General features: G+C 42.4%; 1 protein-coding gene across 2 annotated transcripts in view; it reads left to right on the top strand.

The window, feature by feature from the left end:
* The window catches only part of SLC30A9 (solute carrier family 30 member 9), a 64688-nt gene extending 48872 nt beyond the window's left edge, over positions 1–15816 (top strand). The window contains exons 16-18 of one of the 2 annotated variants that reach the window (XM_045019402.1): positions 5470–5599; positions 8460–8573; positions 10875–15815. In XM_045019402.1, the coding sequence (XP_044875337.1) occupies positions 5470–5599; positions 8460–8573; positions 10875–10919 (289 nt within the window). In that variant the 3' untranslated portion in view covers positions 10920–15815. Of the gene's footprint in view, positions 1–5469; positions 5600–8459; positions 8574–10874 lie in introns of both variants that reach the window. The other variant, XR_006579871.1, reaches the window with a different exon arrangement.
* The last annotated feature ends 9155 nt before the right edge of the window (positions 15817–24971 follow it).

Raw genomic sequence — 24971 nt, 5'->3', positions numbered from 1 at the left:
ACCACTTTCATGACACCTTCCGCTGTGCATCCGCCCCCGGTGCCTACGGTCCCGATGCTTTTTCCTCCATCACCATGCTCTGCTCCGACTTCGGCACCGGCCTTCATGATGTGGACACATCTGTCTCCCATGCCTGCACTGTTGTCGACGTTGACCTCGATGCAGGCGTCTATGGCCCTGGTGCTGATGTTGGCACTGGGCCCTCTGACCCTGGCAGCTCATGTGAGCGTGTCGATGCAGCTACCTCCAGAGAGACTGATGCTGACGCCGACATTGGCTACAATGCCTATGGTCCCGGCACTGTCATTGGCACCACCTCCTCCAACGCTGCTCCGGGAGTCATGTGATCCATCCGGGGCAGACAGTAGGGAGCTTCCACTACTGGCACATGCTTCCTCCTCCTCGTTGCTGGACAAAGTGTTGGCAGGGACGACCGTAGCTCCTGCATTAGAGCATAACGGAGTCCTACAGCAGTTGCTACACAGGGCTGCCCAAGGTCTGGGCATCAAGGCCGAGGAGGTCATAGAGGACACGGTGGACATCCTAGCACCCTTGGGGCCTTCATGGGTAGCGTTACCCATCATAAATACGGTGGTGGACCCCACGAAGACCTTATGGCAGATGCCAGCATTCCTGCCACCCACTGCCAAACATAATGAGTAGTGGTATTTTGTCCCCTCCAGAGCCTTTGAGCATCTCTACTCCCATCTGCCTCCGGACTCGCTGGTCATCGATGCGGCTAACCAGCAGGAGAGACAAGGTTTCCAAGTCTTCTTGAGTCTTCACCAAGTGCATGGCAGTCGTCGCCGCCTTTCTGCGGAGACACCAGGTACAGGTGTTCCCATACCTCTACGATTGGCTGGTCAAAGGCCAGTCCAGGGCTCTGGTGGAAGCTCAGGTGGCATTCATCAGAGCCACCTTTGAGAATCTGGGCCTGCTACTGAATGAGGCGAAATCAACTCTGTCCCCCGTCAGAGGATAGAGTGCATAGGGGTGGTTCTGGACTCAACCCAAGCCAGAGCATTCCTCCTTCAAGTGAGATTCCAGGCCCTCAACGCCATGATCCAGGGACTCAGATAGTTCCCCACCTCCACCGTGAGAAATTGTCTCAAACTTCTCGGCCACATGGCAGACTGTACGTGGTTCGGCACGCCAGACTCAGGCTTCGACCGCTTCAGTCATGGCTTGCGTCAGTGTACGGACCTGCCAGGGGCAGCGTGGACAGGATCATGACCCTGCCTCGCCCTGTCCTCAACTCGCTCCTGTGGTGGACGGACGCTCAGCAGGTGTGCTCAGGAGTCCCCTTTGCCCAACAACCATCCCTAACGCTAGTGACGGATGTGTCAGATTTGGCGTGGGGAGCTCATCTAGGGGACCACAGGACTCAGACAGACAGATCTCCATCTTCATATCAACGTCAGGGAGCTCAGGGCAGTGTGCCTAGCATGTCGGTCATTCTGCCCAAATCTAGCAGGTCGACGTGTATCGGTCATGATGGACAATATGACCGCGATGTTCTATATCAACGAACAGGGGGATGCACGCTCCTCTCCCCTGTGCCAGAAAGCCCTCAGGTTATGGGACTTTTGTATAGAGCACTTAGTCAATCTGCAGGCATCGTACCTTCCAGGGTTCCGGAACGAGCTGGTGGACCGCCTCAGCAGGACTTTTCACAGCCATGAGTGGTCCCTTCGCCCGAACGTCGCATCTTCGCTCTTCCAGACGTGGGGTGGTCCCCAGTCGACCTCTGCCATGCGACGTAACAGGAAGTGTCAGCAGTTCTGCTCCTTCCAGAATCATAGTCTGGGCTCCATAGTGGACACGTTCCTCCTCCATTGGGGGAGGGACCGCTTCTGTACGCCTTCCCACCCATATCTCTCGTCCACAAGGTCCTGCTCAAGATCTACAGAGACCGGGCTCAGGTCATTCTCATAGCACCAGTCTGGCCCCGCCAGCATTGGTACATGTGTCTCCTAGACATGTCAGTGGGAGCCCCGATTACCTTGCCGCTCTTCCTGGACCTTCTCACGCAGGATCACGGGCGGCTCCAGCAACCGAACCTCCAGTCACTGCATCTCATAGTATGGAGCAGGGGTTGGCAACCTTTCAGAAGTGGTGTGCTGAGTCTTCATTTATTCACTCTTATTTAAGGTTGTGTGCGCCAGTAATACATTCAATGTTTTTAGAAGGTCTCTTTCTATAAGTCTTTTTCTAAGGTGCCACAAGTACTCCTGTTATTTTTGCAGATACAGACTAACATGGCTGTTACTCTGAAATCTTTCTATAAGTCTATAATATATAATTAAACTATTGTTGTATGTAAAGTAAATAAGGTTTTTAAAATATTTAAGAATCTTCATTTAAAATTAAATTAAAATGCAGGGCCCCCCGGACAGGTGGCCAGGACCCGGGCAGTGTGAGTGCTACTGAAAATCAGCTCACGTGCCGCTGGTTGCCTACCCCTGGCATGGAGGCTCCATGGCTGAATCTGAGCTCTCCTGTTCAGAACAAGTCAGACAGGTTCTCTTGGGCAGTAGGAAGCCCTCCACTAGGGCCACATACCTGGCCAAGTGGAAGAGATTTTTCAATCTGGTCAGCTCAGTGCGACTTTCCCCCAGCGCTAGCCTGAGTGCCCCAGATCTTGGATTACCTTTTCCACCTAAAGCAGGAAGGTCTCTCCTTGTCTTCTATAAGAGTACACCTGGCTGCCATCTCGGCTTTCCATTGGTCGCTTGCTGAAGGGCCTCGACAGGTTGTACCTGCACCTTCGCCAACTGGTTCCTGTTTGGGACCTTAACTTGGTCCTCTCTAGGCTCATGGGGCACCCCTTTGAGCCTCTAGCACCATGCTCCCTGCTCTACCTTTCCTATAAGGTGGCAATAACTTCAGCCTGGAGGGTGTCTGAGCTTAGGGTTCTAACGTCCGAGCCGCCCTACATCATGGTTTTTTAAGGACAAGTTCAGCTCAGGCCCCATCCGGCCTTCCTCCCGAAGGTGGTATCGCAGTTCCACATCAACCAGGACATTTTCCTCCCAGTTTTCTACCCCAAGCCTCATGTGAGTAGCGGGGAGCAGAGGCTACACACTCTTGATGTCTGCAGAGCGCTGGCCTTTTACATCGAGAAGACGAAACCGTTCAGGAAGTCGGTACAGCTCTTTGTCGCAGTAGCGGACAGGATGAAGGGCCAGCCTGTTTCGACACAGTGCATTTCATCATGGATTGTGGCCTGCATTACTGAGTGCTACAATCTAGCAGGAATCTCAGCGCCCCCGATAACGGTACATTCTACAAGGGCACAAGCTTCATCAGCAGCTTTCCGGGCTCAAGTCCCCACTCAGGAAATCTGCAGGGTGGCGACGTGGTCATCAGTACACACTTGCGCCGTGCACTATGCAGGCCAGAGATGATGCGGCCTTTGGTAGAGCAGTACTCCAGTTAGTGGACAGCTCCGACCCCACTCCCTAATTTTGCTTGGGAGTCACCTAATTAGAATTGACATGAACAAGCCCTCGAAGAAAAAACAGTTACTCACCTTCTCGTAACTGTTCTTCGAGATGTGGTGTTCATGTCCATTCTAGTATCCATCCTCCTACCCCTCTGTCGGAGTAGCCGTCAAGAAGGAACTGAAGGGGTGGCGGGTCAGCAGGGCTATATATTAGGCGCCATGAAAGCGTGACTCCAGGGAGCGCCCAGGCTGACCCGACAGATGCTGCTAAGGGAAAAATCTTCCAGCCATCATGCATGTGCGTGTGCACACACCTGATTGGAATGGACGTGAATAACACATCTCGAAGAACAACAGTTATGAGAAGGTGAGTAACCGTTTTTTCTTCCCCCAACCAGTTTGTCATATTTTTAAAATATGTGCATGTATGAGTTTCTAACTTGCTATAAAGGAACTGGTGATTGAGCCACTAGGATCACTTAAGTTCCAGGGCAGGAGTACACACTACACCTGAAGGAGTACTGCGTCAAAAAATTTAAAATTCTGCATATTTTATTTGTCAAAATAACACAATATAATCACACCATTTTCAATTATTTGCTGACAAATATTTTGAAATAAATTACCAAAATAATTGAAAACGGCGTAATTATAATGTTGTATTACGGTGTTATTTTTACAAATAAAATTTGCAGAATTTTTAATTTTTTGGCACAGAATTTTTAATTTTTGCTGCAGAATTCCCTCAAGAGTACCAGGGTTCTGTGTGGTGCAATCTGGATGTGGGCAGCTCAGTGGGGTTGGGGGTAGGGAGGAATCTGGATGCATAGGGGCTCATTGGGGGTGTTCTGGGTGCAGGGGGAATTGGATCTACAGGGGAGTCCAAAAGAAGGTGATTAGGGCTCAGTGAGGGGGTGGGGTGCAGGGTGCAGTTGGTTGGGGCTCAGTGGGGTGGGGGCTCCCAGTGCAGGGGGTAAAGCTTGAGGAGAGTTTGAGGGGGCTTGATGGAGGGGTTCTGGATGCAAGGGGCTCCCAATGTGGTGGGGTTGGGGTGGGGAGGTTCTGGGTGCGGGGGTTGGGTGGAAAGATGCATGGGGGTTGGGCAGACAGGGGGAGCAGCTCCATGTACAGTGACCCACTGCCCCCATAGCTGAGAAGTGATGGGTCCAGGAAGTGGGGGGAAGGATCATTGTATGGGAGCAGCTCTCCCTTTCCGCCCAAACCCTATTCATCTACTCCCACCCCTCCAACATTTCTGGGGGTTGAGCTGACCCAGCCCCGGCTGCTCCATGCAGGGGAGGGGGAACTCCATTGTCATCATCCTCCCCTTCCACCCCCATCCAGCCGGGACTACTGTCCCTGGGAGCCGGGGCATCCCCAGACCTCCTGTTCCCCCCTCCAGGGAGGGGTGAATGAGAACTAGTGCAGCATTTCTTTGCTTCCCCACTAAAAGCATTTTTCTGCGGGAAAGCAAAGAGACTCTATGTGGGGACATGTTTCTGCATGCGTGCAGTGGTGCAGAAACCCTCCAGAAGTAAAACACACAACTCCCTTGCTGTAGTAGATAACTTGGAGCTTTCACTTTGAGCATAGCTCTAGGAGTGGTTATCTATTAACTTATCAGAGAATGGTAATTACGGATAGGAAAATTTCTGGTCTCTACAGTTATCTGTTAACCACAAATGCAAAAAATAAACTAGCCACCAGGTCAGATCTTAATGCTCCTGTAATCAGTTCTCGGCCATTTTATCCCTCTCACAAATGACTTGATGCACTATTGCACGCTCAGCGGTCATATTTGTAAAACTTGATCTATTTAAACCAGTACTAAACATAGGAATATGTAGTAATGAGAGTTTGATTTGAAAATATTCAGAGGCTCTAATGCGGGACAAAAGGGAACAGTGCCCCTATATAATTAAAAAATCTTTGAACTGTGACAATTTATAGTGAATACCAGAATTCAGATCAGCTAATTGTTTTGCTTTACATTTTTCCACATTTCTAAAAATTATCTATTTCAGAGCAATTCATGATGTTAAAGCCACAGACATGGGATTGAGCAAAGTGAGATTCAAGGCAGAAGTAGACTTTGATGGACGGGTTGTGACTCGTTCTTACCTGGAAAAGCAAGACATTGAACAGCTGCTACAAGTATGTTTTAATAAAGCAATATTGTTACTTCCAGCATTTTTTTCTTTCCCATTATCAAGCATATTAAAAGAAAAATTTGCAAGTAGATGGAGTATATTGTTTTGCATTTATATAGCTCCTCATCTTGCAGGATCCCAGATGGCCTTACATATTTAACATACTGATACAAAGTATACACAGAGATCATACCATCAGCCTCCACCTCTGGGCTCAAATAGCAGTAGTGTATAGCAATACTATAAAACCTTCATAGTACAAGAAGTGTATTTAAAAAAAAAAAAAATCTTATCCAGGTCAAATTACAAGGCTAATTTTAAATAATCAGGATATTGCCCAACATTCACAAGTTGTTGTTCTGTCTAGATTTTCCTGTATGATTCCCAGCTCCTTACTCTGAAATGCTTTTTCTAAGAACTACCCTGATTCAGTGGAAGACCAGGGAGATGGAGCGAGGCCAAGCTCACCCTGTGACTATGCCAACAGCACTTCTGCAACACCCTGGGATTTTCTCTGGAAATCTCTCATCCAAAAACTGATCTTTGTAGGTCTTGCAAACTAAGCAGGTGCAGATCAGAACCAGAGGTGGCATGCTTTCAAGTCTGGTTTATGATTGTACAGCACATTATTTCTCTCCTTCCACTTGATTTTTAGAGACTAAATACATTTTTATTGATATTGCAGGAAATGTTTAACTTTAACTAGTCGTCTTACTTTGTATCCAGGGAGTACTGTTGATCTTATACTGTGCAATGTCTATATTAGTGATGCAATATTTGTGTCTTAAATATACTGCAGCCTTATTGTCTATGGCTGTGATATTACAAGTTAAGAAGCATCTAGCCAGCTCTGTCCTTAGATATGAGACAGCCAAGAAAAACTCATGTTAGTACTGGGATACCATCTATAGTTCTTATGCATCTGTTAGCTTGGGTTTTATTATTTGGTGAAAATTTCCTCTCTTTATAGAAGAGGTCTGCCTAGTACTTCTGTAGAGAGCGTTGCATCTTGTTTTCCTTAACCTCTTTCCTTCTGTTTGATACACTGTTGGCTTCTCCTAGCCTCAGTTCACAGCTGTTTTTCTTGGCTCTTTCTGGGGGCCAAGGATGAGTATTTCCTGCAGGTTGCATAGTGAATCTTTAGGTATTACTACATTTACTTTGCCACCTGCGATGCGATACATTAGACAGCTACCACTAAAGTTACACATTTTTAAATCAGCAGGTCTGGATAACTTGCATCCAAGAGTTTTAAAAGTGCTGGCCGAGGTGCTTGCTGGGACCATTAATATGAATTTTCAATAAGTCTTGGAACACCGTGGAAGTTCCAGTGGACTAGAAGAAATGTGCCAATATTTAAAAGGGGTAAATGGGACAAGCAGGCTAATTATAGGCCTGTCAATCTGACATTGATCCCAAACAAAATAATGGAACAGCTTATATGGGACTTAATCAAGAATGAAAGGAGGCCAATATAATTAATGTCAATCAACATGGGTTTATGTAAAACAGATCCAGTCAAACTAACTTGTTACTTCTTTGAGTAAGATTACAAGTTTGGTTGATAAAGGTAAAAGTGTTGATATGATTTATTTAGACTTCTGTTAGCAGTCGACTTGGCATTTTGATTTAAAAACTTGAACAATAAAAAATTAATATGGTACGTATTAAAAGTATTAAAAACTGTTTGATAGGTCTCAGTGTAATTGTAAATGGGGAACTATCTTCAAGTGGGTATGTTTCTAGTGGACTACTTCAAGGATTGGTTCTTGGCCCTGTGCTGTTTAACATTTTTATCAATGACATGGCAGAAAATAAAATCATTACTGCTAAAGTTTGCAGATGGCACTTAGGTTGGGGGATTGGTAAATAACAAAGAGGATGGGTGACTAATACAGAACGATCTGGATTGCTTGATAAGCTGCGTGCAAGCAAATAAATACACCCAAATGTGAACTTAGGAACAATGTAGGTCATACTTACAGGATGGGAGACACTAGTCTGGGAAGCAGTGACTGAAAAAGACTTGGAGTCATGGTGGATAATCAGCTGAATGTGAACTCCCAGTGAAATGCTGTGGCCAAAAGGGCTAATGCAAGGGTGGGCAAACTATGGGCCACGGGCCACATCCAGCCCGCCAGCCGATTTTAATCTGGCCCTCGAGTTCAGTCTAGCAGACAAGAGTATCGCAAGATCCAGTGGCTGGAAGTTGAAGGTAGACAAATTCAGACTGGAAATAAGGTGTACATTTTTAACAGTGAAAGTAAACAACCATTTGAACAATTTACCAAGGGTTATGGTGGATTCTCCATCAGTGTCCATTTTAAAATCAAGAATGGATGTTTTTCTAAAAGACATGCTGTAATCCAAACAGGGAAGATGTTGGGTAAGTTCTGTAGCCTGTGTTATGCAAAAGGTCAAACTATATGATCACGGTGGTCTGTTCTGGCCTTATGTTTTTGAGAGAGAATGAGAGGAGAGAACAAGAAGAGAGAAGCTGCATTGTCTTGTTAGGAGAAAACTGAGACGTTTACCAACTTTTTTAAGAGATGACTTTTTGGAAAGACAAAGTGCAGTTCTTTAAACCTAGTTTGTGAATAAAGGAAAAAGTGAAAATGTGTATGTACATATTGCAGGTTTATTGCCAGCTCATCTTCCTCCCCATCTGTTTTACATTCTTCGTGTCTTTCATCCTCACTGCCCTGAAAATTCAGGAATAATAAAGAAGCCCAGCCTTTTCCAGTTCATTGGCCAGTGGTTGCCCATTAGGAAACATGAAAATGTTTAAAAATTGATGGTTGCTTGTTTTTCTTTTTGTTTTTTTTACCTTTCCTTCCAACCTCTCAAATTTCTTTTCTTGCCAGGAAATTCAGCAGGTGAAAACTCTTGAGGAATTAGAAGCCTTCATGCTTAAACATGGAGAGAATATCATTGACACACTGGGAGCTGAAGTAGACCGGCTTGAAAAGGAGCTAAAGGTAATATTCAGTTGGTAAAAAATAATTAATCTGAATCCTCCTATTTTGTTGATATTTAGGGCTTTGTTTTACCTTTAAGAAAAGCAGTGACAAACTTCAGTTAAGTTTTATTGAACAAATCTGACCTCGAAAACAAGTATTTGTCTTGCCCTGGGTCTGCTTGAGATGTGTGGCTTGTATGGTGGTTTGTTTTGTCTCTGTCCAAGTCACTTGCCTTTCTAAGATCATTACTACTACTACTACAGTTCCCATGGAATATTACCTGTTTGTGTTCTCTGAAAAATGGCACAGTTGTCTCAAAATGTCAAGTCATTTATAGGCCCTTGAACTCTACGTCAGCTGTAATGAGAAGCAACTTTTAATGGTTTTTTAACCATACACTTAATGTTGTGTCAGAAGTGATGTCATTGCACATGAAGAGGGCTCCAATTACTTTACCTCTTATTTTTTGTTTTGCTCTTGGCAAACGATATCTCTCATTGTAACTACTGCTCTACCATGTGACACAACTTTAATAGACACACAAACAAGCATCCATCCTTTTTTCAGTTTAGGATTTAGAGATCTCTTTCAATTGTAAAAGCAAAGGCGTGTCATCCTTGTTACATTGTGGCTACTAAAACCTTACCTGAGAAGTTATGGTAGGTAGGTGTGGCATGCTTTTATTTTCATTTAGTTTGCGGTTTGTCCTTTATACCAAACCATAACTTTATAAATGGATAGATTCATCATAAGGGCCTTTAAGGTAAATATTTTCCCAACTCTAATACTTTTTGCCTTTCTGATTTCAAATTCTAGAATGGTGTTATTGGACTGGACAGATATCTAGTCAGACAGTTGTGTTGTGACTCTGGTTTTGTATTGATAGTTTATGTGCTGATGTGTGATCACCTAGTTTTAGCAGATGCTGGGAATTCCTGAAAGTATAAGTGGATTGGAGAGGTCTGGGAAGCAGCAGATGTTCAACATTTGGTTCCGTCTTTGGAGTCTGGTTTTCTTGCTTTGCATTCTGTTACATCCCACAATCTGGGAAAATCTGTTCTTCCAAGCACCAGCAGTTGTCTGTTCCTCCTAGGATGAAAAGGTGGACAAGTCTCATGCCCTTTGTGGCTGAGCAGTAGAAGGAATTGTATGTACAAATAAATCATATTAGTCTGCATGAAATAAATGGGTAAACTGTTTATATTACAAATGTATGAAAAGCCCCAAAGGGAACTTCTAATACAGAACGTATCCATTCTGTAAGGTGTGATGATTTTTTTTTTAATGTTTTTTCCTTTCTGCTGAAGAATTATTTCCCTGCTTTTGGAGTAGTTAAGTATTTCCTTTGTCTGAAGATGTGAGGCATTTGGGCAGACAAATATTTCCACAGACATAGGTAAATTCCATGGTATTTTCCAAGGGGAGCACAGAGCCATGATCATAACCATAGTGTGCCAGATAAATATTGTGCCTTTGTGACTGCCTTTTCCCTTCATCAGAAGGTGCTGTTCAAGAGCATGTTCTAGTCTGTGTAGGATTTTTGAGAAACATTCTAAGTAATTTTAGTTTTATCTCCCCAGAGTGGTGCTATTGAAAATCAAAATCAGTGTTTTGACTATAGTTGGGTTTGCTTGCCAGCCCTCAGTGATTTTTTGAACAGCAGGCTCAATTAAGAATAATAATTTTCAAAACATTAATCCTATTTTCAGTGTATATAGGGATTTCAATAATTGTGTTGCTATTGCAAAAGCTTTACCTAATTTAAAGTCACCTGTAGAAGTGTTGGTGAAGCAAGTCACTTGAAGCAAACATCACCTGTTATGCAAACCACATAATATTTTCAGTGTCTGAAGTTGTGTATTTCTTTAATAGAAACTTGGTCAGTATATTAGGTCTTACAAGTCATTTTAATAGCATAGACAGCTCTTTTCATGCACTTTTGGCATTCAGGAAAGTGCCTCTTCTATGTAGAATGTAACTTTTTTTTTTTAATTTGGACATTTTTACCTTTAACCAATTACCTTTTTTAAATCATGAGCTGCTTCATACTTTTGAAAGCATTAGAACTAATTTAGCTATGAAGTTGTCACCATTCTAGTACACACTGATAAATGTTCCTTGGTGGACAAATTCTTTAGACCTGCCTAAAGCCTGGGTTAAAGTATTAGCTAGTCTTCATTTAAAAACAATTGCTATGTTACCAGGAGTAGGGATTTGTTATCCTGTTGCCAACATAATGGCAGGTCTTGTCGTCAGCATCAGCGTGATACATTTGATTGTCTATGCTTATTAATAAAATATTGGGTTTTTTTGTTTCAGCAACGCAATCCTGATGTTCGACATGTAGATTTGGAAATATTGTAGATTTGACAGAAGAAATCCGTGGAGTACTTTCTTTTGGAAACAAGTTTGCACAGAGATGGAACAGCTATTGAAACTGCAGTCACTTCAATACCATACCTCATTTACTTCATGCTGTAGGCTTCCTGAACTGTTGTTACTGAATCAGTTTCCAGAACAGCTTTAGATTCAGAGTCAACAACTTTGTATAGAAGATCAGTTCAACAAAAGCTACTTAGCATAATTTCTACATGAGACTGTTGGAGGTGAATTTATTTGGGAATTGGAACTTAAATCTTTTAGTTTCTATAAGGCAAATGTTAATGCCTGAAAATACACAGAAGATAGTTTCCCCATTTCAATTTTTTGTCAACTTGCACATCAGTTTGCACTCATTTAACTACTTCCTTCTAGAAGCCATTGGAGGTATTTGCAAGATACAGATGTTTTAATGCTAGAACAGGCTTTGTTTCATTTGTTCAACCTGCCAATCTTGAACCAGTTGTTATATTCTAGCTATATGGTCTCCTTTTTTTTCCTCTGAGATCAGTCCCTCCAAAAAAACCAGCCCTTTTCTCGAGTGTCATGATTTGGAAACTTGCTTCTGCCAGTGTTGCAATTATTGATGTAACCTCAGAGGATCAGATCAGTCTCTTGAATGCAGTTGGCTTTGGGCTTGGCCTAGAGTACGTTGTTACTGCGCAGGATGTAGAAACCTCAACAAACTTTTTTTTTGTAGATGATCTTGGCCTATGCCTTGTGTTTAGGTTTTTTTCTCTTTTTGTTGCTTTAACTTGCTAACATTGGAGGATATAACATGGGGAATGATTTATTTAGTAGTTTTCTGGTTTTTTTTTCATTTGGCTTTTTATATTTTTAAGAGGCAATATTCTGCGAATGATCTTTGCTAGCAAAAGCAAGAGGTGTGTAGAAGTTTTAACACATTCTAGAAATATTTATAATTAGATGTGAAGATGGTACTAATTTATTTATACAGGCACTACTTGTATGAATCTGAATTGTAGATAGCTTTTTGGGTTTTGTTTTTTTTTTCAGAAAAAAACCCTTTGTGTGGGGGAAGTAAAACAATTGTGCTGAAATATATGTCAGGGCTGTCAGTAATCCCAAAACTTAGTGTATAGAATTTACGTGTTTGAAATGCACATTTCTAGTGTTTTACAAAATGAGTTTCTAGAATAAGGCTTTCTGCAATAGGTATCCAAGTCATAGCAGACTCTGTAAGAAATCATCTTTTAATAAAGGCTAAGTGAGTACGAATCATGCAAATCTAGTAATTGAAATATTAATGGAATAATTACCGATAAATCTTTCTCCAAGAAAAACCCTTTATGCACTTTAAAACGTTTCAGTAACATGAAAATTGCTCATGGGAGAGAGGTGGCAATAAGAGCATCCTGATGATTCTGCTGCTGAGTAGTCTAGTGACTGACATGCTGAGGTCAGAATTGTTGATAGGGAACACAAGTCATCAAAATCAATTTGTTATGATTAAATCCTATGCATTGCAGCAAATAATAATGGTGGAGACCAAAATGTCAGGATTTGATTAAATGTTTTGTAATAGTATTTTTTTAAAATGTAAAATGTCATTTGCCAGTGAATTATGAGAATTTAAAATAGCATGCCTTTTGACAATCACAAAACACTGCATGCTGTGCATTTTAAATAAAATGACATTCCAAAGTTGAGTTTTTAGAGATGAGGCTTTATGTACTGTAATGTGTGTCATTGTGTTACATAATTGGGAATGAAGGGTCTGTTAGTACCCTTGCCTATAATTCCTATTCTTTCTCTTCTCATCAGTCATTTGTTTATAACCTATTAGTGCTTAATCTAAGGGAAGACTTGATTTTTATCTGGCTTTCTCCCACTGTAGTACTAATTAGATTTGTAGTATGTCCTTAAGACTGATAATTAGAAATGTGTTTAATAAAAAGTGATATTTTTATAGTTAATTGCACATATTTGTAAAATGTTACAACTTTGTGGGTAGTTTCCCAAATATCTAATGAGGGACACTGGTCCATTCGAAATGGTTTACTTTTGCGTTTTTTCTGCAAGTCTGCGTCTCCATATCCCAGCATGCACTCTGCTGATGACATAATCATCCTGGAAGAGCACTGGAACTTGGCTCTGATTAATGCAAATCCTATTTATCTTATCTTCTCTCTCTCCCCCACTCTCTCCCATAAAGCACTATAAAGTACTGTTACTGAAGAAAAACAAAAATTGTAAAAACCTGTAAGGGAGGGGCAAGAATCTGAACATTGCCTCTGGCCATTACTCTTCAGTGGTGTATGTGATGTCACAAGTGACATGTATGGTGGACCATCATGAATAGGAGTCAGTAATCTATAAGGGGAGTTTGTATATTGTGTTCCTGAAACATCCCCAAAGGTTAGTAAATATTAGGAATGTACTGAAATGCTCCCTTATCTAGTTTATAGAGAAATTTAAGCACCTCATCTTCAGGTGCATACTACTCTGAAAAATGTTTGTGTAAAAAATGGTACTTTCTCAGTCATAGCTGCTCCCTGCATGTTTTCTGATTCATATCTGCCTACTTCAGTGACAAAAATAAGATTGTATTGCTTTTTATTGTCTTTGCAGAACTATGAAAAAGTGAGCTGGATTCTGTTGCTTCTGTCTTCAACAAGATTGACTAAATTCCAATTGTTTACATCTTTGCAATCCCTTTGGAGGCTGTAGGTTTGCACAGGCCTCATTAAGAATCTAATTTTATTTGCAAAGACACTTTCATTGGTGGCGATGCACGAGGAAAGACCCCAGTTTGGTTCTGAGAGCCCAGCACGGGTTTTCATGGCTTGCATTCAGTTAAAATGTCTTCTACATTGAGCATGACTGATAACAGAAATTGACCTAATAAACTTGGTACTTTGAGAAGGGAATCACACTTTAAAGTGGCAGCAATTTAAAATATATGTGCAGATTGCTGTTAATATTTTTTTAGTGAAAACTGTTACTCGGATTTAAGCTACAGTATTTTCATGGTCTAAAGAATGGGTTGAACTGGTTCCAGGATTTGGTTTAGCCTCGTTACAGTACTCTGGACGGAAGATTTTTGAGATAGTTTCTGTGGTAGGATATTTTGGATTAAAGTAAATTTGCAAAGTACCGAGGAATTGGGTGTTTTCTTCATGAACTATAGATGTGACACCTTAACATGTCCCTTAATACTACCTCTGATTTGAAAGAGTGGTAAAATCAATGGAGCAAGGAATCCGCTAAAATTAAAATGTTTGTTCTAGGATTTTTTTTCAATAATTTTTCCTCTATTGTCTCTTAAAGCCATGGAATATATTTATTTTTAGAGAATTCTGTTGCCCTTACAGCCTTTATTTTGCAAAACAAGATTCAGACAACTCTCTCCATTTATTTTGTGGGAAATACATTCTCTTTAGTTGCATGATACTTCATAATTCAATCTGGTTAACATTAAGGTAATGCTGATTGACAGGATATATTTTGAGGAAAGAGTCTAACCACTGCAACCACTGAGGGCTCACAGTTTTACGGTCTCATTAGATTCCTCTTTTTTCTTGGACTTCTATGTAGACTTCCTGAATACTTTGTCTTCTGATGCTGGACATGAGATTGTATCCTTTCCCCTTCAGATGGGACCTTCACTATGGTTATCTATAGTTGTAATCTCAAGGCTAGGGACTCTACTTGGGGCTAATCTTGAAGGCTATCCAGAATCTTCAGCTGGTACAATATATGTGCCGCGCCTCACAGTTGAGTAGGGCAGACTGGCAGGAGTATATTGTACTTATGCGCTGAACTTCAGATTGACTCCCAGTTCACAGTGGAATTTAATTCAAGATGCTGGTCACTATCTATTAAGCCCTAAATGGTGTAAGCCTCGGTTGTCTGATACTGTTCCACCTGGGCTCAACATAAGCTCTTCAGCTTTTTCTGTCGCAAGGGTTAAGGTCACAGGACCCCGACGTTCTCAGTGGTTGTCCACCTCTTTAATACTCACACATGCTAGAAAAGTATGTGGACTGCATTCACATTAGGAATGTGACTTAGATTAGTTTCCTGCTAACTGAAGGTCTGGGATCTCCTGGCATTTCATCCTACTAGCAAGTTTGGTTCTGGTTTTTGTGAGAGAATACGATAAATCTAACCTTTTGGAAGTGTGGCAAAACATACTGTGATGGGTGCACCAAATCCACATAAGTCCCAAAAATAGAGGATATTATCTTTGTATATGGCAGAAAGTTTGTCATTTATTTGAAATTTCATTTAAATTATCTTGTTCATACATAATTTGGATTGAGGCAACTTTACAACAAATGGATGCATGGGAATTTATTGGGATGACTTTGGGTTTGGCAGAAAAATCTTTCTTGTGATAACTTATTCTCATGGCAGTCAGGCCTAGCAGAATAGAACGATCAATACTAGAGAGTACTGATACCTGTGGTAAAGCTAAAAATGGCCTATAATTGCCCCAAAGTTTATATTGCTGAGGTGAGTTTAAAATGAAAATATCATTCTGTACCTTTATTGCTATGTACTATGTTTTTGTGTTTTCTATGTTTGTACTTTCTGAGTATCGAGAAACCAACAGGTGAATTGGAATGATAATTCATGTAATTGGGCATGTTGAGGCATACTGAAAGATTTTCCAGAAAGGGAGGAATGCACCATCATCTTTTAAATAGGTTATTTTCCCACTGTTTAGTAAGGCAAATAGATATTTAATAGTTTAGGTTGTTTCACATACTAAAATAGATGGAAAAAGAATATCAGTTCACTATGGGTTAGAACAGGGGTCTCAAACTCAAATGACCACGAGGGCCACATGAGGGCTAGTTCATTGGCCCGAGGGCTGCATCACTGACACCCCCCTCCACCCCTTCCATGAGGCCCTGCCTCTTCCCACCCCTTCTCTGCCCCCATTCCAACACCTTCCCTGAAGTCCCCACCCCAACTCTGCCCCCTCCCTGCCCCCAGAGGGTGCATGAGGGGTGTGGTGGGGGCTTGGCAGGGGGTTGGGGTGCAGAAGGGGTGTGGGATGCAGCAGGGGGCTCAGGGCAGGGGGTTGGGGTGGGGTGCAGGAGGGCTTCAGGCTCTGGGGTGGCAGCGGTGCACACTGGGACTAGGGCAGACTGTGGGGCCAGGGCACGCTGCTTGTCGCGCCTCCAGGTACCTCCCCCAAAGCTCCCATTGGCCGCGGTTCCTCATTCCTGGCCAATGGGAGTTGTGGGGGGTGGTGCCTGGAAGCCAGGGCAACACATGGATGGAGGCCTCTGCTCTCCCCCCTCCCCTCCCCGGCCACAGGGATATGATGCCAGCGGCTTCAGGGAGCGGTGCGGGGCTCGAGGGGGGCAATCCTGCGGCTGTAGTTTGCCCATCCCTGGCCTGGAGGTGGGGCGGGGCCGGGCCGCTCGGTGGGCCGCAGGAAATAGCTCTGCAGGCTGCATGCGGCACGCAGGCCTTGTGTTTGAGACCCCTGGGTTAGGAGAAAGAGGAGGACTGACTTGCAAGCAGAATAATCTTGTTTTCAGAAAACCTGCTGTTGAGGAAAAGTGTGCTCCTTACGTTGAATAGTTATATGGACTGTAGAAACTACAGTAAAACAGACTGTGTTTGAAGAAAAGGAATGGAAGACTTATCAAGATAAGCAGTAATGTGTAAAAATATTGAAACAAATAAAAAATAGGATGTGTGGAACTCGAGAAGTGGAAAAAATGAACATCAAATTGATCTAATAGAAAATGAGAAGAAATAAGGTATAGTTTGAATGGAAAAAATAGACAATAAGTTATCTGACAAGGATACAGAATGCAATATAGTTAATACCTGGATCCTAAGCAAAAGAGACTGTTCTGAAACATTTTTATTTCTTTAAAATAACGATTGCGTGAAACAATACTTTTTTCAATCTCACTGTAAAGATTTATATGGTGAAAACTGTCTTAGATGACCAATCTAAGGGACTGACAATTTGTTTCTTGACTGAGGTGACCAAATGAAGGTCACAGATTATTATTTCAGACATTTGAGGTAGAGTAGTATAAGAAGAAATTGTCTAAGGTGGTGTCTCATATAGGTTTAATTATTTATCAGTGAGGGAAGGAAAATTTTGGGTCCTACTGCTAAGTATGATGGAGTAATCTAGTGTGTAAATATCCCTCTCTCAAAGCTGTTGGCAGGCTGTTTAAGATATAGAGGACAGTGAGCTGTAGGAAGGAATATTAGTGTTGGCACTGCACTGAAGAAACTTTTATTTTTTTATTTTTCAACAAGATCGATTCAGAGCACACTCAACGTATGAGCATAAACACTGAATAAAACACTGGTATTATGTGATTTGGCCACCTAAATCATGTAACCCAGTCCAATAAAAGGAATTTGGCATGAACTGAAGGAAGTTTTTTAAAAAAAGACACCTTACAGCAACAAAACTGAAGCACCATCTTGTGGACAGATTAAAAGCAGTTATCTCCCATTAGCAAGAAATACATAGCGTTCCAAAGATCACTGCATTATATTGTGAACACACCAATATTTAATAGAATGACTGGAAGAAATTCCGATCCTTAACTTTTCAGGTTGTCTAAACTTCTGTGGACAAAGTGAAGTGCCCAGTTCCATAACTTTTTGCAAATCCCTTTTAAGCCATTAATTGTACTAAGGATATGGCTACACTACCCACCAGATCGGCGGGCGGCGATTGATCCAGTGGGGATTGATTTATCGCGTCTAGTCTGGATGTGATAAATCGACCCCCACCCCAGCCCACTCTTGTCGATTTCTGTACTCCAGCACCATGAGAGACGCAAGCAGAATTGACGGGGGAGCAGCAGCAGTCGACTCACCGCGGTGACGCTATCACGGTAAGTCGATCTAAGTACGTCGACTTCAGCTACGTAAATAACGTAGCTGAAGTTGTGTAACTTAGCTCGATCCTCTCCCCTAGTGTAGACCAGGGCTAAGTGTCATGTTCAAGGATTTGACAATTATTTTAATAACATGAGGGAAAAACCTAGTTGAGGGGGGGAAATCTTGTTTGTAGCAAGTACAGCAGCAGTTTTCCAGACTAGACTCTGCACTTTTGAGGGCAGTTTCTTTCTCTAACACTGCTCAAAACCACCAAGAACCATTCAAGTAGAGGCTCTTATTCCCTATTTAAATTTTTGTACTGATAAAGCATATCGACAAAATTCTGTATTTCTAGTATTTGTTAACAAAATTGTTATGAGGCAGTAGAGTTAGGGAAAGATTTTACTTGATTAAAATAGTGAGACATAGTTCCATGCTCTCATCTGACCTAAGACAAAGTTGATTTTCTAATCAAATTTAAAGTGGATTTATTAAAGAAAGATTTATTTTAGGATAAAAGCAACTGTTTCAAATCTTAGAGCAGAAGAAAACATGTTTCCTAGTGTGGTAGAAAATAAATGTGGTGACTATAGTTTGAAAGGAGATTATGCAAAAATTTGGTTTATTGAAGTGGAAATGTGCTATATTAAATATGAAAATACATTTCTGTTTAATCATTGCCAACACTGCAACAAATCTGAAAGCCATCACTTTGGACCTCTTCACTTACGTGTCTGGAAGAGATTTTGCTATTGAGAACCTCAAAATCGGTATCTTATGTTTCTTCATGTAACCACATCAATCTTTCAAACAAATGTATGTCCCCACTATTCTGAAGCTTTCTTGTGATGCTTTTTATTTTGCTATATTTCAGTTACTTTAAGTCTGGGAATCATGCGGACTGAGAGGCATAGGCATCATATTAATATTTATTTGTGCATATGTATTTTATTTTGTACACTTAACATTGGCTCATATTGTATCTTGTAAAAATCTCTGGAAACTGTAATTATTCTTCAGTAAAAATGTTAAATAAATCACAGATGACAAAGATGGTATGTTCTGCTTTAGTTTGAAGAGAGCAATTTACATTTCTAAGATAAAACAGATGAGAACATTAGCTTCAGGCAGATACCAAGCAGGTTTGGACAGTTTTGCTGGACGTTCTGAGTACAGAGTAGCATTTTGCACATTACAGTAATTCGGGGGTTCAGAATGTCTGGTTGGACACAACCTCTTCTAAAAATAACTGAAATCTTTAGGAACACTCACCCTATCTATATTTAATATATCATTTGAAAAATAGTTTTAAAAAGTGGTCCGTGACCTCAGTCTCACAATAATTTGGCAGCTTTTTGCTCATAGACAGTAAATTCTTCAATTCTGACCGCTCCCTCAATCCTGGCCCTCTCCTTCCCCTAACACAATGAGGTGCCTCCCGCAAAGCAGAGCATTAAGACTCCCTGCATAGGCTAAATCCATGTTGGTTCCCTCCTTGACATGAACTCCCTGTGTGAATCATCTCTATATCCTGGTTCCGGATTTGAGGGTTAGGTCAAAAACAGCTAGTAGGGGAGAAAGGTTGCATTTGGGTATACAAGCAAGTGAATGGGGCATAGAAAGGAGCATAAACACTGCCAAATTAAGTGTAAAAATGTAATAGGAAAAGACGAAGAGGAGTTTGAAGAACGGCTAGCCAAAAACTCCAAAGGTAATAAAATGTTTTTTAAGTACATCAGAAGCAGGAAGCCTGCTAAACAACCAGTGGGGCCACTTGATGATCGAGATACAAAAGGAGCGCTTAAAGACGATAAAGCCATTGCAGAGAAACTAAATGGATTCTTTGCTTCAATCTTCACGGCTGAGGATGTTAGGGAAATTCCCAAACCTGAGCCGGCTTTTGTAGGTGACAGATCTGAGGAACTGTCACAGATTGAAGTGTCACTAGAGGAGGTTTTGGAATTAATCGATAAACTCAACATTAACAAGTCACCGGGACCAGATGGCATTCACCCAAGAGTTCTGAAAGAACTCAAATGTGAAGTTGTGGAACTATTAACTAGGGTTTGTAACCTGTCCTTTAAATCGGCTTCGGTACCCAATGACTGGAAGATAGCTAATGTAACACCAATATTTAAAAAGGGCTCTAGAGGTGATCCCAGCAATTACAGTCCGGTAAGTCTAACGTCGGTACCAGGCAAATTAGTCGAAACAATAGTAAAGAATAAAATTGTGAGACACATAGAAGAACATAAATTGTTGGGCAAAAGTCAACATGGTTTCTGTAAAGGGAAATCATGTCTTACTAATCTATTAGAATTCTTTGAAGGGGTCAACAAACATGTGGAAGGGGGATCCAGTGGACATAGTGTACTTAGATTTTCTGAAAGCCTTTGACAAGGTCCCTCACCAAAGGCTCTTACATAAATTAAGTTGTCATGGGATAAGAGGGAAGGTCCTTTCATGGATTGAGAACTGGTTAAAAGACAGGGAACAATGGGTAGGAATTAATGGTAAATTCTCAGAATGGAGAGGGGTAACTAGTGGTGTTCCCCAAGGGTCAGTCCTAGGACCAATCCTATTCAACTTATTCATATATGATCTGGAGAAAAGGGTAAAAAGTGAGGTGGCAACATTTGCAGATGATACTAAACTGCTCAAGATAGTTAAGACCAAAGCAGACTGAAGAACTTCAAAAAGATCTCACAAAACTAAGTGATTGGGCAACAAAATGGCAAATGAAATTTAATGTGGATAAATGTAAAGTAATGCACATTGGAAAAAATAACCCCAACTAGACATACAATATGATGGGGGCTAATTTAGCTACAACAAATCAGGAAAAAGATCTTGGAGTCATCGTGGATAGTTCTCTGAAGATGTCCACGCAGTGTGCAGAGGTGGTCAAAAAAGTGAACAGGATGTTAGGAATCATTGAAAAGGGGTTAAAGAATAAGAAGGAGAATATATTATGGCCCTTATATAAATCGATGGTATGCCCACATCTTGAATACTGTGTACAGATGTGGTCTCCTCATCTCAAAAAAGATATACTGGCCCTAGAAAAGGTTCAGAGAAGGGCAACTAAAATGATTAGGGGTTTGGAACGGGTCCCATATGAGGGGAGATTAAAAAGGCTAGGACTTTTCAGCATGGAAAAGAGGAGACTAAGGGGGATATGATAGAGGTATATAAAATCATGAGTGATGTGGAGAAAATGGATAAGGAAAAGTTATTTACTTATTTCCATAATACAAGAACGGGGGGTCACCAAATGAAACTAATAGGCAGCAGGTTTAAAACAAATACAAGGAAGTTCTTCACACAGCACACAGTCAACTTGTGGAACTCCTTGCCTGAGGAGGTTGTGAAGGCTATGACTGTAACAGCGTTTAAAAGAGAACTGGATAAATTCATGGAGGTTAAGTCCATTAATGGTTATTAGCCAGGATGGGTAAGGAATGGTGTCCCTAGCCTCTGTTTGTCAGAGAGTGGAGACGGATGGCAGGAGAGAGATCACTTGATCATTACCTGTTAGGTTCACTCCCTCTGGGGCACCTGGCATTGACCACTGTCGGTAGACAGATATTGGGCTAGATGGACCTTTGGTCTGACCCAGTATGGTCATTCTTATGTTATGTTCCCAGAGGCTGAGCTCAATTGTCTCCATACAATAATCCTTATTTGACATGTGGCTGGAAACTAATTCCCCAACACAACTGTCTCAAGCCCCTAGGAAAAAGCTAGGTATCATCCACCTGGAAATCAGCTAGTTGAGTAAGGATTAATAAACCCTGTTCATCAGACAAATACCTTCTTTCAATCTGTTATGTTGGCAGTAATGAGAAATTTATTGATTTTCCTTAAAATGCTTTTTTTCTTTAATCCTGCCTTTGAGGAACAAAGCTGGGTCTTGGGCAGCCCAGAATTTAATAACTTTCTCCCCTCTAGGTAACAGGATGACCAAGAAGAGGCGTTTTTGTTTAATCCCTTTCTCTCTCATACCTTGTATGAAGAGACTGACTGGAGGGGCATCAAGCTGCTGGAAAAACAATTGTTGACGTGCCACAGAGGGAGAGTGGGACTTTCAGAAGAGCCAGAGCTAGGAGGCCCAGGAAGGGGGCCTAGAGTGCATTGGGAGCATGGAGAGAGCTACCACCCTAAAGTTTCATTTCAATACTTACCATGCTGGGGAAAATGTCAGCATGAGCAGGCGTAATATTGAGACCTAACTGACTTGCACAAACCCATTAGAGTTGGAGAAAAGTCAAGAAGCAAACTTATAAACAGTCCAGCTAGAAGCTGAGAAGGATCAAGGAGGTGTTTAACCCCATTATCTGCTAGCGAACGGGACCACAAACGGGGGATTTTGAGAGGGGGAGAAGGAGATCTTCACCCCCGCTGAACGAACAAGATGTGAGTACTAACCTTGGGGTGAGTGAGTTTGTTTGGCTGTTTGTGATTTTCTTTCTCTTTCAGGTTATTTCAGTTACTGGGTCAGTTGAGTTTGTGTGTCTGGGGACTGCTTGAGCCTTTGTTCCCTGGATCATCTTTGATCAGCCTTGTGATCACCCTCCCTCTGTGTGATTAATGAGGGGGTAGGGCTGACCTAGGAGGGAAGGCCTTAAAAGCCAGGAGCTAAGCAGCCAAGGGGAGCTAGCAAACGGGAGTTTGGGAGTGAGTTTGTGGGAGGGAATTGTAATATAGTCGCTATGGTTAGGAAGGACCGCATCACCAGTGCCAACACTGCTTCTGTCTCCTCCACCTGTGCTTCTATTCAGACAGACAACCTGGATGCCTCTACCCAGATCCTGATGTGGATTTGCAGAGACTGTGGCCTGCATTTCCCACTCCCAGAAAGGCAGGCTGGGGGGGGACACCATCCAGTGTGAAAGGTGCCTACTGGGGGGGAAAGGTGGGGATCAATATGAAAATTGAAAGGTGGATAAGGAACTGGTTAAAGGGGAGACTACAACGGGTCATACTGAAAGGTGAACTGTCAGGCTGGAGGGAGGTTACTAGTGGAGTTCCTCAGGGATTGGTTTTGGGACCAATCTTATTTAATCCTTTTTTTACTGACCTTGGCACAAAAAGTGGGAATGTGCTAATAAAGTTTGCAGATGACACAAAGCTGGGAGGTATTGCCAATACAGAGAGGGCCCAGGATATCCCACAGGAGGATCTGGATGACCTTGTAAACTGGAGTAATAGTAACAGGATGAAATTTAATAGTGAACAGTGCAAGGTCATGCATTTAGGGATTAATAACAAGAATTTTTGTTATAAACTGGGGACGCATCACTTGGAAGTAACAGAGGAGGAGAAGGACCTCAGAGTATTGGTTGATCACAGGATGGCTATGAGCCGCCAATGTGATATGGCTGTGAAAAAAGCTATTGCGGTCTTGGGATCCATCAGGCGAGGTATTTCCAGTAGAGATAAGGAGGTGTTAGTACCATTATACAAGGCACTGGTGAGACCTCATCTGGAATACTGTGTGCAGTTCTGGTCTCCCATGTTTAAGAGGGATGAATTCAAACTGGAACAGGTACAGAGAAGGGCTACTAGGATGATCCAAGGAATGGAAAACCTGTCTTATGAAAGGAGAATCAAAGAGCTTGGCTTGTTTAGCCTAACCAAAAGAAGGCTGAGGAGAGATATGATTGCTCTCTATAAATATATCAGAGAGATAAATACCATGGAGGGAGGGGAATTATTTAAGCTCAGTACCAGTGTGAACACAAGAACAAATGGATATAAACTGGCCATCAGGAAGTTTAGACTTGAAATTAGATGAAGGTTTCTAACCATCAGAGGAGTAAAGTTCTGGAATAGCCTTCCAAGGGGAGTAGTGGAGGCAAAAGACATATCTGGCTTCAAGACTAAGCTTGATAAGTTTATGTAAGGGATGGTATAATGGGATAGCCTAATTTTGGCAATTAATTGATCTTTGACTATTAGCAGTAAATATGCTCAATGGCCTGTGATGGAACACTAGATAGGGTGTGATCTGAGTTACTACAGAGAATTCTTTCCTGGGTGTCTGGCTGGTGACTCTTGCCCCACATGCTCAGGATTTAGCTGATCACCATATTTGGGGTCAGAAAGGAATTTCCTCCAGGGCAGATTGGCAGAGGCAGCATGGGGCACGGGTCACTTGCTGGAGGATTCTCTGCACCTTCAAGTCTTTAAACCACAAGTTGAGGACTTCAATAGCTCAGACATAGGTCAGGAATTTGTTACAGGAGTGGGTGGGTGAGATTCTGTGGCCTGTGTTGTGCAGGAAGTCAGACTAGAAGATCATAATGGTCCCTTCTGACCTTAAAGTCTATGAAGCAGGTGGGAGAGCTACAGGAGGAGGTGGCTAGGCTGAGGAGCATCCGTGCCCATGAGTAATTCCTTGAGAGTATTCATATGGAGACAGCCAAGGCTGAGGAAGCTATCCAGCTGCAGAGGATTGCTGTCACTCCACCAGGGGAGGAGGACATGGCTCTGTCACAGGGAGGACACTGGCTGCTGGTTACTTCTGGCAGCAGGCAGTGCTCCACCCCTACTCCCAACCCACCCACCAGGAAGGAAGGAAACGTAGGGTAGTGGTGGTTGGTGACCCTCTTCTGAGGGGGGATGGAGGCACCCATCTGTCACCCAGACATGGCATCCCGGAAGGTATGCTACCTGCCAGGGGCCTGTATTTGAGATGTTATGGAGGGACTGTCAAGGATCATCTAGCCCTCTAACTACTACCCCATGTGGGCACTAATGATACTGTGAGTTATGACTCTGAGCAGATCAGAAGTGACTACAGGGCTCTGGGAGTAAAGGTGAAAAAGCTGGGAGCACAGGTGATGTTCTCTTTGATCCCTCCATCCTTCTGGTCAAAGGTAGGGGCCCAGGCAGAGACAGATGCATCCTGGAGGTTAATGCCTTGCTGTGAAGATGGTGTCGCCAGGAGGGCTTTGGCTTCCTTGACCCCGGGATGCTGTTCCAGGAAGAAGGACTGTTAAGCAGAGATGGGGTCCACCTATCAAGGAAGGGGAAGAGCATATTTGGATACAGACTGGCTAACCTAGTGAGGAGGGCTTTAAACTAGGTTTGAAGGGGGCAGGTGAGCCCTCAGGTAAGTCAGAAAACATGGAGACCTGGAAGAAGGGTTAGAATTTGGGGGGTGTATGGGCTGTTATACCAGGGATAAAGGATAGA

The sequence above is a fragment of the Mauremys mutica genome, chromosome 5 (assembly GCF_020497125.1).
Source record: "Mauremys mutica isolate MM-2020 ecotype Southern chromosome 5, ASM2049712v1, whole genome shotgun sequence".
NCBI classification, from domain to species: domain Eukaryota; kingdom Metazoa; phylum Chordata; order Testudines; family Geoemydidae; genus Mauremys; species Mauremys mutica.
Note: the sequence above shows the minus strand (reverse complement) of the source record. Positions and strands in the feature narration are given on the sequence as shown.